Raw genomic sequence first — 18,564 nt, 5'->3', positions numbered from 1 at the left:
ACCCGCATGGAATATGAGGTGTTGCTCCTCCAACCTGAATGTGGCCTCGTCGCAACAGTAGAGGATGCCATGGATTGACATATGGGAATGGGAAGTAGAATTAAAATGGGTGGCCACTGGGAAATCCGGCTCTTTCTGGTGGGCAGACCGTAGGTGCTCGGTGAAGCGCACTCCCAGTCTGTATCTGGCCGCAGTGATATACAGGAGGCCACACCGGGAGCAGTGACCCAACAGACTCACAGGTGAAGTGTCGCCTCATCTGGAAGGACTGTTTAGGGCCCTAAGTTGTAGTAAGGGAGGAGGTGTAGCACTTGTTCCACTTACAAGAATGAGTGGCAGGAGGGAGATCACTGGGGAGAGACGAATGAACAAGGGAGTTGTGTAGGGAGCAATCCCTGCGGAAAGCAAGAAGTGGGGCGGGGGGCAAGATGTGCTTGATGGCTTATACATTGATATTTAGAAAATGGACTATACAAATAAATGGGCTAATTTGAGCTGTGCCTAGAGGGGGAGCTGTTGTACCTCTCAAGTGATATCAATGATTAGGGATACAAGCTTCATATAGTCAGGCTTTATGATAATATACAGCTGGGTTTCAGTGTGGGTTGCAAGCAGGATTTAGCATGTCAGCAAGTAGTGGATGATGTGACAGATGGGATATAATGTGGGAAAAATATGAGGACATCCACTTTCTATATAAAAAAAAAAGCAAGGCAGGGTGTTCTTTTAAAAGGTGAATGATCAAAAGGTATTAGTTCAATAGAACTTGAGTATCATTTTCCATTAATCATACGGATCCTGAAGACTGACATTTGGTGGCCTTGGTTCTGGTGTGGAGGTGACATGAGTTGAACAGTTTCCATTGAACCAATAGATCAGCTTCACTTTAGTAGGAAAATGGTGGATGTGAGGTTTAATCTTTGTGACAAAATGTTGAAAAAAAATTATTGAGGCAATAAGGTGACCATCCTTGATGCGCATCTTTGTCGAGTTTGCATCTTTTGGTTAAGATAATAGTTTACAGCCATCATTTTGCAGACATAAAATGAAGATGAATTTCTGTTTAAGTTTAAGAAGGGCCTTCCACATTCCCTGTCAATCAGTGGAGTCAATGGCTTTAATCTGACTCTGGATGGGCTGGTTAATCGTTTTTTGGGTTATGTTTACTTATCAATGTGTATGATGTTTTTTGCCTTGCTGCTCATAGTCAGCAAGAGAACAATGAGGAGCAGTTGAATTGGAACTTCCTTCTGAGCACAGAATTGTCTGCTAGCTGTCTTTTGTTGCCACATGATTTTACTGAAGCTTTATTTAAATTATATCTCCAACTAAATGAATATTTAGTATGTATTTTAAATTAAAATACATGTATGTTTATGTCTCTAACTAAATGAGTTGGAGACAAAAGCATTCATGTTATGTATTTTAAAGATTTCATTACACTTCCTCAATGACTACTGATAAATATTGAAAGAATTTTTATTTTAAATAATGCTTAAATGAGTTTTCACTTGTTATAATATAAATGCTTTAGTTAGTGAAGTATGAAAGTAAGAAGTTAATTCATAAACTCAACCAGATTCAGAAAGAAGACATATGAAAAATGTAATTTTCCACTGATTAAAGAACTATACTGCTATTTCTAATAAGCTAGAGTGCCTCTGCTTTCTGATGTGTTTATTCAGCATTGCTTGTAAATTCTATAACTTTCAATGAACCTGTACTTACCATCACCTTAAACTACCGGGAAAGTCTTTGCCCAGCCATTGGTAGGGAGTTTGGCTTTATTTTTCTTACACATTATTCCACAGGAATTATAAAACAGGATCCTGTGTTACCTCGTGAAGAGCCACTTCCTCCACCACCCCCACGTGCAAAGAATGCTATGTTTGAAGACGAGGAAAAGTCAAAGGTAATTTGCTGATTCCTGTAGCATTGTCCATAGGGGCACAAGGCCAAGTGTACATTTCAGGTGAAGAAGGTTAGGAAGGCATGCACCAGTGTATCACTGTTCATATTTACTGTATTGGTTTTATATTTATACAAGTAAATAGCTAAATGAACATCTTGGAAAGCAGTGCTGAATGTTATAGAAATGTGTGCACATGGAAAATATTTTTTTAACATTTTTAAATTTTTTTTGTATCCTTTTGCTATGAGGCTACCTCTTGTTTTTGATTAAAATTAATTTTACTGCACGAAGTTCCAGGATATTTGCTCCTCTTTAGATTCTCTTCATTTTGAGTTGGAACTGAAAAGTTTATGGGCTATGCCTACAGACCACTGAGGAGAATACCTCACGAATTGAAATGATTTAAATTTTGAGATGAGAACAATCCCAAAGCTATTGCATTATCTATTTCATATTTGTTTTCCAGTAGTGAGTGCCAGGTGAACATAATTTTCATGTGCTAAACTGCATAGAGGAGATCAAAGTAAAGATCTGTATGTCTCAAGTTTGCAAAAGACCAACTGGATGTTCCACAACACTTCTGGAACAATGTCCTATGGACAGATGAGACAAAAGTTGAACTTTTTGGCAGAAATGCACACCACTATGTTTTGGAAGGAAAAGGGCACTGTTCATCAACACCAATACCTCATCCCAACTGTAAAGCAAGTTTGGAAGGAACATCATGGTTTGGGGCTGTGTTGCTGCCTCAGGGCTTAGACAGCTTGCAATCATTGAGGGAAGAACAAATTCAAAATTGTATCAAGACGTTTTACGGGAGAATATCAGGGTAGCGGTCCGTCACCTGGAGCTTAACAAAAGTTGGATGATGTAACAAGACAAGGTTCCAAAGCACAAGGGTAAATCAACCACAGAATCATTTTTTTAAAAAAAGGAAGAAAATCTGTGTTTTGGAATGGCCAAGTCAGAGTCCACACCTTAACCCAATTGAGATGCTGTGGCCTGACCTGAAGAGGGCTGATCATGCAAGGTATCCCAGAAATATTGACGATCTGATAGTTTTGTTTGGAGGAATGCTCTAAAATTCCTTCTCGCCATTGTGCAAGTCTGATCAGCACCTACAGGTAACATTTGGTGGAGGTTATTACCGCTAAAGGAAGTTCTACCAGTTATTAAATACAAGGGTTCACATATTTTTTCCAGCCTGGACTGTGAATCAGTAAACAATGTGTTCAATAAAGACATGAAAAGTATAATTGTTTGTGTGTTTTTAGTTTAGGCAGATTGTGACTTAGACGAAGATCAGAACACATTTTATGAGTATCAACACTTTAGATACAACACTGAGTCATGTCATCTGCAGAAATTCACTGGTAACTCAGCAATAGTTGGGTATATAAGTGGAGGACAGGAGGATGTATACAGACTTTGTCAAAAGGTGCAAGCTGAGTCATCTGCAGCTTAACATCAGTAAGACAAACAGATGGTGATGGACTTCAAGAAGACCAAGCCTGTGCGGCTCCCTGTTACTATTGATGGTGAAGACATGGATGTGGTGAGGACCTACAAGTAGCTGGGAGTGCACCTGGATGACAGACTTGAGGGGACACCAACACAGAGGCTGTGTGCAAGAAGAGCCAGAGTCACCTTTACTTCCTGAGGAAACTGAAGTCCATTGGAGTATGCAGGCCTTTCCTTCACATGTTCTACCAGTCTCTTGTCACCAGTACAATCTTCTCTGCAATGGTATGCTAGGGCAATGGCATCAACACGGGTGATGCCAACAGGCTCAATAAACTGATTAGAAAGGTGGCTGTGTTATTAGTTTAGATTATGAGGACACTCAGTCCTCATTTATTGTCATTTAGAAATGCATGCATTAAAAGATGATACAATGTTCCTCCAGAATGATATCACAGAAACACAGGACAAACCAAGACTAAAACTGACAAAACCACATAATTATAACATATAGTTACAACAGTGCAAAGCAATACCGTAATTTGATAAAGAGCAGATCATGGGCGCGGTAAAAAAAAAGTCTCAAGTCCCGATAGCCCCATCATCTCACGCAGATGGTAGAAGGGAGAAACTCTCCCTGCCATGAACCTCCAAGCGCCGCAAATTTGCTGATGCAGCACCATTGGAAGCACCCGACCGCAGCGGACTCTGAGTCCGTCTGAAAACTTCGAGCCTCCGACACCGAGCACCATCCTCTGCCGAGCACTTCGACCCCACCCCGGCCGCCAAGCAACAAGCAAAGCCAAGGACTCTGGGCCTTCTCCTCTGGAGATTCTGGATCACGCAGTAGCAGCGGCAGCGAAGCAGGCATTTCAGAAGTTTCTCCAGATGTGCCTCCATGCTCTCACATCTGTCTCCATCAAATCAGGATTGTGCCCGGCACCCACTGGAGTCAAACTGGACACACTGTAGGCTGTGATAGAACAAAGGACCCTATGGAGAATCCTGGCAATTCAGGATAATGTTTCTCACCCTCTGAATGCCACCTTGACTGAACAGAGGAGCATTTTTTGTAAATATACTGAGACAACTGTGCTGCTCCGAAGTGCACAATATGAGGTCATTCTTACCCTCAACTATTAGGTTCTATAATGAGCTGGGGAAGTGATGACCCCCTCCTGTTAGACTGTTTGAGGTAACTTACTTTTAATTCTTTTTTTATTTCTCTTCTGATATTTGTATATCTGTGCACTTGTAATGTTACTCTGACACTGTAATTTTCTTTGGGATCAATAAAGTCTCTCTATCTAATTCATGCAGAAAATCAGGTAATTACAAACTTTTTCTTGTAACCGTAGAATAAAGTAACAGGTACAAAGAGAGGTAAACCATAAGGTTGAAGGTCATAATGAGACAAAGAGTCCATCCTATCATACCATGGAACCATTCAATAATCTTATTAACAGTGGGGTGAAAGTTGCCTTTGAGCCTGGTGGTGTGTGTTTTCAGGCTTTTGTATCTTCCACTTGATTGAGGAGGGAACGTCTGGGATGTGTGGAGTCTTTGATTATGCACATTAATTACGCCGTTTTACTGATAGAGAGCGAAGTATAGACAGAGTTCGTGGAGGAGTTGCATTTATATAAAAACTTGCACAACTGTGAGACATCCAAAAGTAGTTGACAATCAATGAGGCACTTTGGAAGTATTGTAATTGATGTAATGGAGAAACTTCATCATTCCAGTCCCCTTATTCAGTCCATCAGAAGCACTTATTAGGTTCTCCTGTATGCCTCGTTAATACAAATATCTAATCAGCCAATCATGTGGCAGCAATTCAGTGCATAAAAGCATTTAGCCATGGACATCTTGACAGAATAAAAGGCAAGGATAACAGGTTTTTGATTGAAGAAGAAGCAGGTATAGGCAGGAAGGAGCAAATGAGGTACTTAAGGTGTATAAGAAATGCAAGAGAACATGAGGAAAATAAGGGTTAAAAAAGATGTGGTTGCTCTAGCAGACAAGGTGAAGGAGGATCTCAAGGACCTACAGAGAGCAAAAGAATAGAAAGAGACAAAATTGTAGTCACCTATGCATGGAGCTGAAAGAGATGGATTTTTTGCATCTGTTTACTTGGCAGATAGACACAGAATCTATAGAAGTGAGGCAAAATAGCAGTGAGTTTATGAACCCTATACAGATTACAGAGGAAGAGTTGTTTGCTGTCTTAAGGCGTTTAGGTGGATAAATCCCCAGGGCCTGAGGAGCTGCTCCCTCCCTGTAGGAGGCTAGTGCAGAAATTGCAGGAGCCCTAGCAAAGATATTTAAAATACCTTGGCGATGGGTGAGGTGCTAGAGAATTGGAGGATAGCTATTGTCCATTGTTTTAAGAAAGGTTCCAAGGATAAACCTGGAAATCATAGCCTGGTGAGCCTGACATCAGTAGTGGGTAAGGTTGCCTAAGGGACCAGATATGTAAATATTTGGATAGACAGGGATTGCTTAGGAATAGTGAACATGGCTTTGTGTGTAGTAGGTTGTGTCTAACCAATCTTATAGAGTTTTTTTGAGGTAGTTACCAGGAATGTTGATGGAGGTAAGGCAGTGGATGTTGTTTAGATAGACTTTGGCAAGGCCTTTTACAAGGTCATGTATGGCAAACTGGTCAAGAAGGTTCAGTCACTTGGCATTCAAAATGAAATAATAAATTGGATTAGACATTGCCTTTGTGGGAGAAGCCAGAGAGTAGTAGCAGAGGATTGCCTCTGACGGAAGCCTGTGACTAGTGGTGTGCTGCAGGAATCAGTGTTGGATCCGTTGTTTGTCATCTGTATCAACAATCTGGATGATAATGTGGTAAACTGGATCAGCAAATTTGCATATGACAGTAAGATTGGGAGTGTAGTGGACAGTGAAGAAGATGCAGTTCAAGCTGGCAGGAAAGCAACAGTAATTTAAATAATTACCGCATTACAGTTCTGGTTTGCAGAAGAACATTTCTGAATACACAACATGTTAAACTTTGAAGTGGACGGGCTGCAGCAGCAGAAGACCACAGACATGCACTCAGTGGCCACTTTATTAGTTACAGGAGATGCCTAATAAAGTGGCTACTGATTGTATATTACAGTTGTAGAGGTCATTTCTAGCACTAGGTGGTATTGTAAAATCACTGACTAATAGCTGGTAAGTTTGATATAGTTTTAATGACACTAGGAGATTGCGTCTCTTGACAGTGCAGAAGGTTCTGTGTTATTTTTATCTGTGAGAGAGATAGCTTTTAACACAGTTGTATTGTACTGAACCATTTTAAGTCCTGTAAGCTTTGCTCCAAAATTTTTGCTATTGTATCTTTTCAGCTATTGGCAAGACTACTGAAGAGCAGGCACTCAGAGGACCTCCGAGCTGCAAATAAGCTAATCAAGGAGATGGTCCAAGAGGTTTGTCATGGTTCTCAGTTACTGAATGGACTGACTGGCTGTTTGATTATGGAAGGTCTATTAAAACAATAAGAACTGGGAGCAGACTTGGGCCATTCAGTCCATCGAGTCTGCTTAACCATTCATCATGGCTGATTTATTATCTCTGTCATCCTCATTCTCCTGCCTTCTCCCCATAACCTTTAATGCCTTTACTAATCAGGAACCTAGCAACCTTCGCTTTAAACATATCCAATTACTTGGCTTTCACAGTCATCTGTGGCAATGAATTCCATAGATTCAACGCACTCTGGCAAAAGAAATTCCTCCTCATCTCTGTTCAAAGGGATGTCTTTGTATTCTGAGACTGTATGCTCTGGGCCTGGGCTCCCCCACGATAGGAGTTATCCTCTCCACATGCACTCTACCTAGGTCTTTCAATGTTCAATAGGTTTCAGTGAGCTCCCTCATTCTTCGTTGAGCCCAGATCCATCAATATGGTCCTCGTGCATTAACCCTTTCCTTCCTGGGATCATTCTCAGGAACCTCTCCTGGACCTTCTCCAATGCCAGCACATCTTTTTATAGATATTGTGGGCTTTTAAATTGTAATATTGAAAAGAAGATCTTCATTTTGCTTCTTTCCATGTCTCATGGCTGGAGATGTTGGCATTGGGGAATATCCCTTTGCCATTATACATCATGGTATAACAAACTTTCGCTGTAATCGGGCCCTTTTCCTGAGGAATGTCATCTGCCTGCAGTGCCAAAAGATGATCCTCAGTTGTTGACAGCACTGAACAACCATCATTGTGACTTTCAGATAAAAAGATGAAAACTCATTTTCTCTTTTTACATCTGCTGGCTGCTCACTGCTTCAGCTTTCTTACTATTTTTATTTCAGATGACTACACCTGTTAAAGGTGCATCCAGCTGCAGCTCCTGACAAACTGAGTTAGGGAGCTGGAGCTGGATGAACTTCGGATCAGTCGGGAGGCAGAGGCAGAAATCAACAGGAGTTACAGGGAGATAGTCACCCCTGAGAGTCAGGAAATAGGTAGCTGGGTGACTGTCAGGAGAGGGAAGGAGAATAGACAGAATGAGCAGAGCACCCCTGTGGCCGTTCCCACCAATAATAAGTACATCTTTTTGGATACTGTTGATGGGGACGACCTACCAGGGACAAGTTGCAGCGGTTGCGTCTCTGGCACCGAGATGGGACCCTCAGCTCAGAAGGGAAGGAGGGAAAAGAGGAGAGCAGTAGTGGTAGGGGATTCGATAGTTAAGGGGACAGATAAGAGATTCTGCGGAAGAGATCGAGAATCCTGGATGGTCTGTTGCCACCCTGGTGCCAAGGTCTGCGATATCTTGGATCGAGTTCTCAGTATTCTCAAGAGGGAGGGTGAGCAGCTGGATGTCATGGTCCATATAGGGACCAATGACGTGGGTAGGAAGAGTGAGGAGGTCCTGAAAGGCGAGTTTAGGGAATTAGGCGCCAAGTTAAAGGACAGGACCTCCAGGATAGCAATCTCCAGATGGCTACCAGTGCCACGTGCAGGTGGGTTTAGAAATAGTAAGATAGCGCAGATCAACACGTGGCTGAAGACATGGTGCAGGAGGGAGGGCTTCAGATTTATAGATAAGTGGGCCGTTTTCCCGAGATGTGGCCAAGTGGTTAAGGTATTCGTCTAGTTATCTCAAGGTTGCTAGTCCGAGCCTCAGTTGTGGCAGCGTGTTTGTGCCCTTAAGCAAGGCACTTAATCACACATTGCTCTAGTCTGTGCGAGGAGTGGCGCCCCACACAGACTTCCAATCTGTGCCTTGTAAGGCATGAAAATGCCCGACGCAGGCCTCTTATGGTCTGAGTCGACGTTCCCTCCCCAGGAAGGTGGGACGGTTTACATCTGTACCGGAGGGGGACAAATATTCTTGCAGGTAGGTTTGCTAGAGAGGCTCCAGTGGATTTAAACTAGATACAAGGGGGGAGGGGAACCAGAGTGTAGGAACAGATGTAGAGGAGAAGGAAGAAAAAGAAAATAGTAAAGTTGTTTGCACCGTTAGTGATAAACAGAGAGTAAGAGGTGGAAAATTTCATAAATGCATTTATTTTAATGCTAGGAGCATTATAAGAAAGGTGGATGAGCTTAAAGCATGGATTGATACCTGGAAGTATGATGTGGTAGCTATTAGTGAAACATGGTTACAGGAAGAGTGTGATTGGCAAGTAAGTATTCCTGAATTTCATTGCTTCAGGTGTGATAGAATCAGAGGGACAAGAGGAGGAGGTGTTGTATTGCTTGTGAGAGAAAATATTACAGCGGTGCTCTGACAAAATAGATTAGAGGGCTCGTTTAGGGAGGCTATTTGGGTGGAATTGAGGAATGGGAAAGGTGTAGTAACACTTATAGGGGTGTATAATAGACCACCAAATGGGCAGTGAGAATTGGAGGGGCAAATTTGTAAGGAGATAGCAGATATTTGTAGTAAGCACAAGGTTGTGATTGTGGGATATATTAATTTTCCACACATAGACTGGGAAGCCCATACTGTAAAAGAGCTGAATGGTTTGGAGTTTGTAAAATGTGTGCAGGATAGTTTTTTGCAGCAATACATAGAGGTACCAACTAAAGAAGGGGCAGTGTTGGATCTCCTGTTAGGGAATGAGATAGGTCAGGTGATGGAGGTTTGTGTTGGGGAGCATTTCAGGTCCAGTGATCACAATGACATTAGTTTCAATATAATTATGGAGAAAAATAGGTCTGGACCTAGGGTTGAGATTTTTGATTGGAGAAAGGCTAACTTTAAAGGGATGCAAAAGGATTTAGGAGTGGATTGGGACAATTTGTTTTATAGGAAGGATGTAATCGAGAAATGGAGGTCATTTAAAGGTGAAATTTTGAGGGTATAGAATCTTTATGTTCCTGTTAGGTTGAAAGGAAAGGTTAAAAGTTTGAGAGAGCCATGCTTTTCAAGGGATATTGGAAACTTGGTTCGGAAAAAGATATCTACAATAAATATAGGCAGCATGGAGTAAATGAGGTGCTTGAGGAATATAAAGAATGTAAAAAGAATCTTAAGAAAGAAATTAGAAAAGCTAAAAAAAGATATGGGATTGCTTTGGCAAGTAAGGTGAAAATAAATCCAAAGGGTTTCTACAGTTATCTTAATAGCTAAAGGATAGTGAGGGATAAAATTGGTCCCTTAGAGAATCAGAGTGGACAGCTATGTGTGGAGCCAAAAGAGATGGGGGAGATTTTGAACAATTTCTCTTCTTTGGTTTTCACTAAGGAGAAGGATATTGAATTGTGCAAAGTAAGGGAAACGGGTAGGGAAGTTATGGAAACTGTAATGATTAATGAAGAGGAAGTACTGGTGCTTTTAAGGTATATAAAAGTGGATAAGTCTCCAGGTCCTGACAGGATATTCCCTAGGACCTTGAGGGAAGTTAGTGTGGAAATAGCAGGGGCTCTGACAGAAATACTTCAAACGTCATTAGAAACGAGGATGGTGCCAGAGGATTGGCGTATTTGCTCATGTTGTTCCATTGTTTAAAAAGGGTTCTAAGAGTAAACCTAGCAATTATCGGCCTGTGAGTTTGAAGTCAGTGGTGGGTAAATTGATAGAAATATTCTTAGAGATGGTATACGTAATTATCTGGATAGACAGGGTCTGATTAGGAACAGTCAACATGGATTTGTGCGTGGAAGGTCATGTTTGACAAATATTATTGAATTTTTTTAAGAGGTTACTAGGAAAGTTGACAAGGGTAAAGCAGTGGATGTTCTCTATATGGACTTCAGTAAGGCCTTTGACAAGGTTCCACGCGGAAGGTTAGTTAGGAAGGTTCAATCATTAGGTATTAATATTAAAGTAGTAAAATGGGTTCAGCAGTGTCTGGGTGGGAGACGCCAGAGGGTAGTGATGGATAACTGTTTGTCAGATTGGAGGCCGGTAATCCAGTGTTGTTTGTCATATTCATTAATGATCTGGACGATGAGGTGGTAAATTGGATTAATAAGTATGCAGATGATACTAAGATAGGTGGAGTTGTGGATAATGAAGTAGGTTTTCAAAGCTTGCAGAGAGATTTAGGCCAGTTAGAAGAGTGGGCTGAAAGATGGCAGATGGAGTTTAATGCTGATAAATGTGAGGTGCTACATTTTGGTAGGACTAATCAAAATAGGACATACATGGTAAATGGTTGGCATTGAAGAACAGAGGGATCGAGGAATAATGGTGCATAGTTCCCTGAAGGTGGAATCTCATGTGGATCAGGTGGTGAAGAAAGCTTTTTGTATGCTGGCCTTTATAAATCAGAGCATTGAGTATAGGAGTTGGGATGTAATGTTGAAATTGTACAAGGCATTGGTAAGGCCAAATTTGGGGTATTGTGTACAGTTCTGGTCACCGAATTATAGGAAAGATGTCAACAAAATTGAGAGAGTACAGGGAAGATTTACTAGAATGTTACCTGGGTTTCATCACCTAAGTTACAGAGAAAGGTTGAACAAGTTGGGTCTTTATTCTTTGGAGCGTAGAAGATTGAGGAGGGACTTGATAGAGGCATTTAAAATTATGAGGGGGATAGATAGAGTTGATGTGGATAGGCTTTTTCCATCACGAGTAGGGGAGATTCAAACAAGAGGACATGAGTTGAGAGTTAAAGGGCAAAAGTTTAGGGGTAACATGAGGGGGAACTTCTTTACTCAGAGAGTGGTAGCTGTGTGGAACGAGCTTCCAGCAGAAATGGTTCAGGCAGGTTCGATGTTATCATTTAAAGTTAAATTGGATAGCTATATGGACAGGAAAAGAATAGAGGGTTATGGGCTGAGTGCAGGTCGGTGGGACTAGGTGAGAGTAAGTGTTCAGCACGGACTAGAAGGGCCAAGATGGCCTGTTTCCTTGCTGTAATTGTTATATGGTTACTTCCAGTGTCTGCAGTTTTTTCTGTTGTGACTTTTCTGTTGAGTTGGATGAAACCATTATCAAACCTGAATTCCAATAGATTGGAAAGTTGTACCAGTTTTGTAGTAACAGTTAAAGACTGATAATACACCCTTGAATCCAGAGCACCTTTGTATCCATAGTGCTTTTGAATATATCACAATGGAAAATATTCAGTGTCTAACTCATTAATCCAGTACTTTCCCCTCGCCTTTTATTGTTTCTCTTTTGACACATGGCCAATAGTTTAGTGAAAATGTGATATCTATACTGAAAGTCTTAGCATGGTCTTTAAATTCCCCAGGACCAGAAAAGAATGGAGAAGATTTCCAAAAGAGTGAATGCAATCGAAGAGGTGAACAACAATGTTAAACTACTGAGTGAAATGCTGGAGAACTACAGCAAAGACGAAACCTTGGAGAGTAATGAAGAAATAATGAAGGTTATTGTATGAGCACGAACTTTGTGTTTACATTTTGTTCATCCTATGTTGGAGGCACTCTGCCTGTAAAGCAAAGATTATTCATCTTGTTTCTCAGGCACAACAGCTCCTATATTTGTCAAAGTATATCACATCCTTTTTCCATGTGCTTCCAGGCAGTGCCATTTCAATTGCTGTAGCCTGCAGAACTTAGAAGGTATTTCAATATTACTTAATTAGGATTTTCCTTTTACACAGGAGTTGTACCAGCGATGTGAGAAGATGAGACCTACACTATTCCGATTAGCAAGTGATACTGAGGATAATGATGAAGCACTAGGTAAATCCATAAATTAAGGTTGATAACTTGCCTGAATGGTTATATAACATGTGCATTTTTATGTAGTTAGTTGCGTTGGTTCTGGTTAAGAAAATGCCGTATGAAATTACCATAATTATCTTACTTCCAGCTATAGGTAGTGTTACAGCATATGGATGCAAGTGATAGACTGGCTATTTGCAACAGAATTACAGATGTAAAGGAATTGTACATGATGAATGCAGTGCACCTTGATACTCATGTTGAGCATTGAATGAATGCACCAAGTTACGGAGTAGCCACCTTTGCATTTCTGGTTTTTACTGGATTTGAGGCTGGAGGCAGCCTGCCCCAGAAATAGAGGCTTCTGTATTGGTGGGTGGGAAGGAGGAAAAGGAGCTTGTTTTACTGTTTTTGTTTTGCTGTTGTTGCTTCTGTTGTTCTGTTGATCCTTGTGGGCATGCTATGTTAGCACCAGAATGTGTGGTGACACTTGCAAGCTACCTCCAGCATGTCCTTGGGTTCTTTGGTTGTTAACGCAAATGACACATTTTCACATTATTCCTTCTGAGTAGCCTCCAACCTGATGGCATGAACACTGATTTCTCTAACTTCCGGTGATTTCTGACTCCTCCCCTTCTCTTTTTTCAGTTCCACATTTTGGCTCCCCTCTCAGCCCTTCCCTTCCCACCTGCCCATCACCTCCCTCTTCCGCCTCTCCTCCTTCCCTTCCTTCCTCTTCAGCCCTTTACCTTTTCCACCTATCCCTTCCCAGCTTCTTATTTCATCGCACCTTCACCCTCACCTGGTTCGCCTATCTATCACCTGTTATCTTGTACTCATTTCCCTCCCCCTACCTCTGCTTCTGGCTCTTACACCTTTCCTTTGCAGTCTTGATGAAGAGTCTTGGCCTGAAACATTGTTTATTCCCCGCCTGCTGAGCTCCTCCAGCATTTCGTGTGTTGCCCTGAATTTCCAGTATCTGCACAATCTTTTGTATCTATGGCTCATTTCAACGTATGTGTGATGAATAAATGAATCTGAATCTTGACAGTGAATTATATCTAGTTATATTACAGGTGTTATTTTAAATTAGGTTCTGTACTGCCTTTCAGTTGTGTGGTAGATAAGTATAAAAGGGTAAGCAGCAGTCAGTGTTGTAACAAAATTCATTTGTTTAACACAGAACTTCTAAAGTTCCTAAGCTTGCTCTCATCTTCTTCCGCAGCTGAAATCCTCCAAGCAAATGACAACTTAACACAAGTCATTAACATGTATAAGAAGATAGTGAAAGGGGAAGAAATTAATGGGATGACTGAACTGCCAAACATTAAAGGTACACGTGGCTGCAGTGGCCATGCTTCGCATCTGTGTTGGATTGTGTGTGGCTCATGATATTATTTGCATATACCTCTTGTAACAAGTAAAGTGGCCAATAAGTGGATGTTTCTGATCTTCTGCTGCTGTAACTCATCCACTTCAAGGTTCAAAGTATTCTGTGTTCAGAGATGCTTTTCTGCACCCCAGTGTTGTAATGTGTGGTCATTTGAGTTACTGTTGCCATCCTGTCAGTTTGAACCACTCTGGCCATTTTCTTCTGACCTTTCTTGTTAACAAGGCATTTTTACCCACACAACTATCGCTTACTGGATCTTTTTTGTTTTTCACACAATCCTCTGTAAACTGTACAGAGCTGTGTATGAAAATCCCAGGAGATCAGCAGTTTCTGAGATGCTCAAACCACCCAGTCTGGCTCCAATAATTATTCCACAGTCAAAGTTAGTTGGTTCACATTTCTTCCCCATTCTGATGTTTCGTCTGAACAACAACTGACCTCTTGACCATGTCCACATGCTTTTATGCATTGAGCTGCTGCCTGGTGACTAGCTGAATAGATTTTTGCATTAGTGAGCAGGTGTAACTAATAAAGTGGCCATTGAGTGTAAGTGTGGGGGGGGGGGGAGGTTAATTGATCATTATAAATTTTCCTTGGGTGTAGGTTAAAGAAAACATAATTAAAGGAGAGTGAGAGAATAAGAAAAGGGTAATGCAGCTGTAGGATTGTTCTGCTGAGAGCCGGGATGGTCTCACTAGGCTGAGTATCCTGTTTCTATGCCATAATAGCCAAATAAATGATGTGCTATTCAAGTCACCCCAGTTCATTGTGCACCACTCTAGGTGCCCCAGTACAGGAAGGATTTGAAGGCTTTGGAAAGGTACAGAGGAGGTTCTGAATGCTGTCTGAATTAGAGGGATGAACAGTAAGGAGAAGTTGGACAAACTTGTATCACTTTCTCTGGATCACCTGAGGCTGAATGGAGGCCTGATAGAAGTTTATAAAATTATGAGAGGTATAGATCAGAATCTGTTTTCCTTGCGATAATATCAAATACAAGAAGTCATGCTTTTAAGTTGAAAGGGAGATGGTTTAAAGGAGATGTGCAGGACAAGTTTGGTTTTTGCAGAGTGGTAGGTGTGTGGATCAGACTAGAATCTAGTGGAAATAGATACAATAGTGGTGAATAAGAGGCTTTTCAGTAGGCCTATGACCATGCAGGAAATGGAGGATTAGGGTTATATGCAGGCACAAGAGATTTAATTTGTCACTGTGTCGACCACAGACATCACAGGCCTAAGCTTGTTCCTGTGCCGGACTGCTGTATATTCTATAAATACCACCACTTCTAAATGCTACAGAAAGAACAGTGTGGATTCATATTTGACCATTGTCTTGACTATAAATTAAGTGTGCCATTTTCTATTCCATTAGTATGTAGACCATAAGACATAGGAGCAGAATTAGGCGATTCGGCCCAACAATAGACAATAGGTGCAGGAGTAGGCCATTCAGCCCTTCGAGCCAGCACCGCCATTCACTGTGATCATGGCTGATCATCCACTATCAGTATCCAGTCATCAAGGCCATCGTGGATGATTTATTTTCCCTCTCAAACCCTTTCTCTTTCCTTCTCTCCATAACCTTTGATACCCTTACTAACCAAGAATCTATCAATATCCACTTGAAGTATACCAGAATACTTGGCCCCCACAGCCTACTGTGTAATGAATTCCACAAATACGGCACCCTCTGGCGAAAGATGATCCTGTTTCCCTTTCAGACTTACTATGGATATGAAACCTACTGAAAGTAGATAACGTGGAAATCATCCTTATCCATAACATATATTATTTGAATGCCTTTAAGCTACCAAATCAAAAGGGGCAAATGATATTTATGGTTTTAATAACATGAGGTCTTCTTGTTGGTCGGGGTCAACCATGCATCCCAGTTGTCTACATGGTACACAAGCTAGGGTGATACGATATGGGGAGCAAGCTGTTGCCCATGTAGCCTGTTCCCCCTTTCCATGCAGCTGGTAAGTCCAAAGGAATGGCAGAGACAGATTCAGTTTGGCATCAACGGTGTTCCAGGAGTTGCCAGTCAGTGTCGAACTCGCTTCGGGCTACCTTCGGGATTCCAGCTCCTGATTTTTCCCTCGGGGTTTACTTCCAAAGCCTTCCCTATGAGTGGGTATAGCCACAAGGCAGTGGAGGTTTGAGAATAGAGTTTTCCCTTTCCTAAATGAGCTGCCAACCATGGCTAAGGAGCCCCACTTGCCCAAAGCAACTGGTTTTAGTGTGCCAGTAACCTTCCATTGCCCCTTCTGCTGTCAATAGAAACGGTTCCACTGGGCTTAGTAGCTACGCCACATGTGAAGGCCCAAAGCAGGACTTGGTTGTCAGAGGCTATTTCAGACATACGGCATTGGGAGCATTTAATAGGTAGTGGGAGGTTGTTCCCGCTGCCACCCCTGGCTATAACAACCTTAAGGAATGTGTTTTAATAAAATCAAGATAATTTATGTAACCTATTTAGTATTATCAATTTACTGAGACTTGGCTCGGAGAATATTAATATGATGTCTGTTCTAAAATTATTTCCAGCCAGCAGTTCTGCTCTACTGGATCTCTGTGGGTTGGACACTGGTTCAAGTGGTCCTTCTTACCCTTCTGCTCCTGCCAATCAAAGCTGGAATGCTGATCTGTCACATGATCTCAGCAGCTCGGTATCATTACTGGATGATGAATTAATGTCATTAGGTAAGAACATTTTCCTCAGTACTTTTCTGTAATGTGAAGATCAATCACTTACTAACCTACTTAGCTACATGAAATTTAATTATTCAGCTCATCTGTGTGGAACATCCCAACATTCTCCTTCCCAGCCTTTCACCTTCTGCCATGATTCTTAAATGCTGACCTAAATACTCACATGGGATGGTTGCCAGTTCAGGAATTCTTATTCCCATTAACAATTTGTTTGGATATTACCCGGGTACAATTCCCACTGCTGTCTGTTAGGAGTTTGTACATTCTCCCTGTGACCAAGTGGCTTTCCACCAATTGCTCTGCTTTCCTCTCACTTTCCAAAGACGTATGGGTTAATAGGTCACATGAGTGTACCTGGGCTGAGAGGGCTGGTGACGGTGCTGTACCTCCAAATTAAAATGAAAACCCAATCGGATTTTTTTCTTTTTCTCCACATACTCATAAATATAACCACCAGTGATTGATAGTGTTAATCTATTTGAAGATGAATCACCAAGTATTGATGAAAAATGGAGCACTGGTTGTAATAGTGAACAAATGGAAATCAAAAACTGCTGCAGATTCTAAAAAACAAAGCAACACTAGCAAGTCGAGGAGCAGCTACAGAAAGTGAAATTGATGAAAATTGGTGTATCTGGGACTCTAGATGCTGCAAGAGGATTTACAGCATTTTTTGTTTTTGTTAAGCAAATCAGCCTGATGTGGATAAAGTGAGCTGAGTCAGTGCAGCACAACCCAACCCTATCTGAGTCCAACACACATAATTGGGTCACATTGCTAGGCTCTAAGTGCAGTGCCTATAAAAAGTATTCTCCCTCTTTCTCTCCCCCACCAGAAGTTTTCATGTTTTATTGTTTTACATTACTGAATCACAGTGGATTTAATTTGGCTTTTTTTGACACTGGTCAACAGAAAAAGGCTCTTCCATGTCAAAGTGAAAACAGATCTCTACAAAGTGATCTAATTAATTACAAATATAAAGCACAAAACAATTGATTGCATAAGTATTCATCCCGTTCAAATCAGTATTTAGCAGATGCACCTTTGGCAACAATTACAGCCTTGAGTCTGTGTCGATATGTCTCTGTGTCGATATGTCTCTATCAGGTTTGCACATCTATACACTGCAATTTTTCCCTATTCTTCTTTATAAAACTGCTCAAGCTCTGTCAGATTGCATGGGGATCATGAGTGAATAGCCCTTTTCAAGTCCAGCCACAAATTCTCAAATGGATTAAAGTTTGGACTCTGACTTGGCCACCTCAGGACATTGTTTTTAAGCCATTCCAGTGTAGCTTTGGCTTTATGCTTGGGGTCATTGTCTTGCTGGAAAGCAAATCTTCTCTCAATGCAGTTCTCTTGCAGACTGCAGCAGATGTTCCTCCAGGCTTTCCCTGTATTTTGCTACATTCACAAGCCTTCCAGGGCCTGCTGCAGTGAAGCATCTCCATAGCGAGGTGCAGCCACCACCATGCTTCACGGTAGGGATGGTGTTTTTTTGATGATGTGCAGTATTTGGCTTATACCAAACATAGAGTTTAGTCTGATAGCCTAAAAGCTAATTTTGGTTTCTTCAGACGATAGAACCTTCTTCCAGCTGACTTCAGAGTCTCCCACATGCCTTCTGGCAAACTAGCCGAGATTTCATGTGATTTTTTTTCAACAGAGGCTTTCCCTTTGCCACTCTCCCATAAAGCTGTGACTGATGAAGCACCTGGACAACAGTTGTATACACAGTCTTTCCTATCTCAGCCACTGAAGTTTATAACTCCTTCAGAGTTGTCATGGGCCTCTTGATGGCCTCCCTCACTAGTCCCCTTCTTGCATGATCACTCAGTTTTTGAGGATGGCCTGTTCTGGGTGAATTTACAGATGTGCCATATTCCTTCCATTTCTTGATGATTGACTTAACTGTACTCCAAGGGATATTCAGTGACTTGGAAATTTTCTTGTATCCATCTCCTGACTTGCGTTTTTCA

At 41.5% G+C, this 18,564-nt stretch overlaps 1 protein-coding gene across 2 annotated transcripts in view; it reads left to right on the top strand.

Annotated features, from left to right (window-relative positions):
- The window catches only part of gga1 (golgi-associated, gamma adaptin ear containing, ARF binding protein 1), a 73,520-nt gene that overhangs the window by 29,965 nt on the left and 24,991 nt on the right, over nucleotides 1–18,564 (top strand). For both annotated transcript variants that reach the window (XR_011887733.1, XM_072272094.1), the window contains exons 6-11: nucleotides 1,812–1,912; nucleotides 6,733–6,813; nucleotides 12,040–12,177; nucleotides 12,415–12,496; nucleotides 13,704–13,811; nucleotides 16,421–16,576. Coding sequence is in view for 1 of the 2 variants with exons in the window: in XM_072272094.1 (XP_072128195.1) it covers nucleotides 1,812–1,912; nucleotides 6,733–6,813; nucleotides 12,040–12,177; nucleotides 12,415–12,496; nucleotides 13,704–13,811; nucleotides 16,421–16,576 (666 nt within the window). In the remaining variant the exon portion in view is untranslated. The remainder of the gene's footprint in view (nucleotides 1–1,811; nucleotides 1,913–6,732; nucleotides 6,814–12,039; nucleotides 12,178–12,414; nucleotides 12,497–13,703; nucleotides 13,812–16,420; nucleotides 16,577–18,564) is intronic.

Source organism: Mobula birostris, chromosome 11 (assembly GCF_030028105.1).
Source record: "Mobula birostris isolate sMobBir1 chromosome 11, sMobBir1.hap1, whole genome shotgun sequence".
Classification (NCBI taxonomy): Eukaryota; Metazoa; Chordata; class Chondrichthyes; order Myliobatiformes; family Myliobatidae; genus Mobula; species Mobula birostris.
Note: the sequence above shows the minus strand (reverse complement) of the source record. Positions and strands in the feature narration are given on the sequence as shown.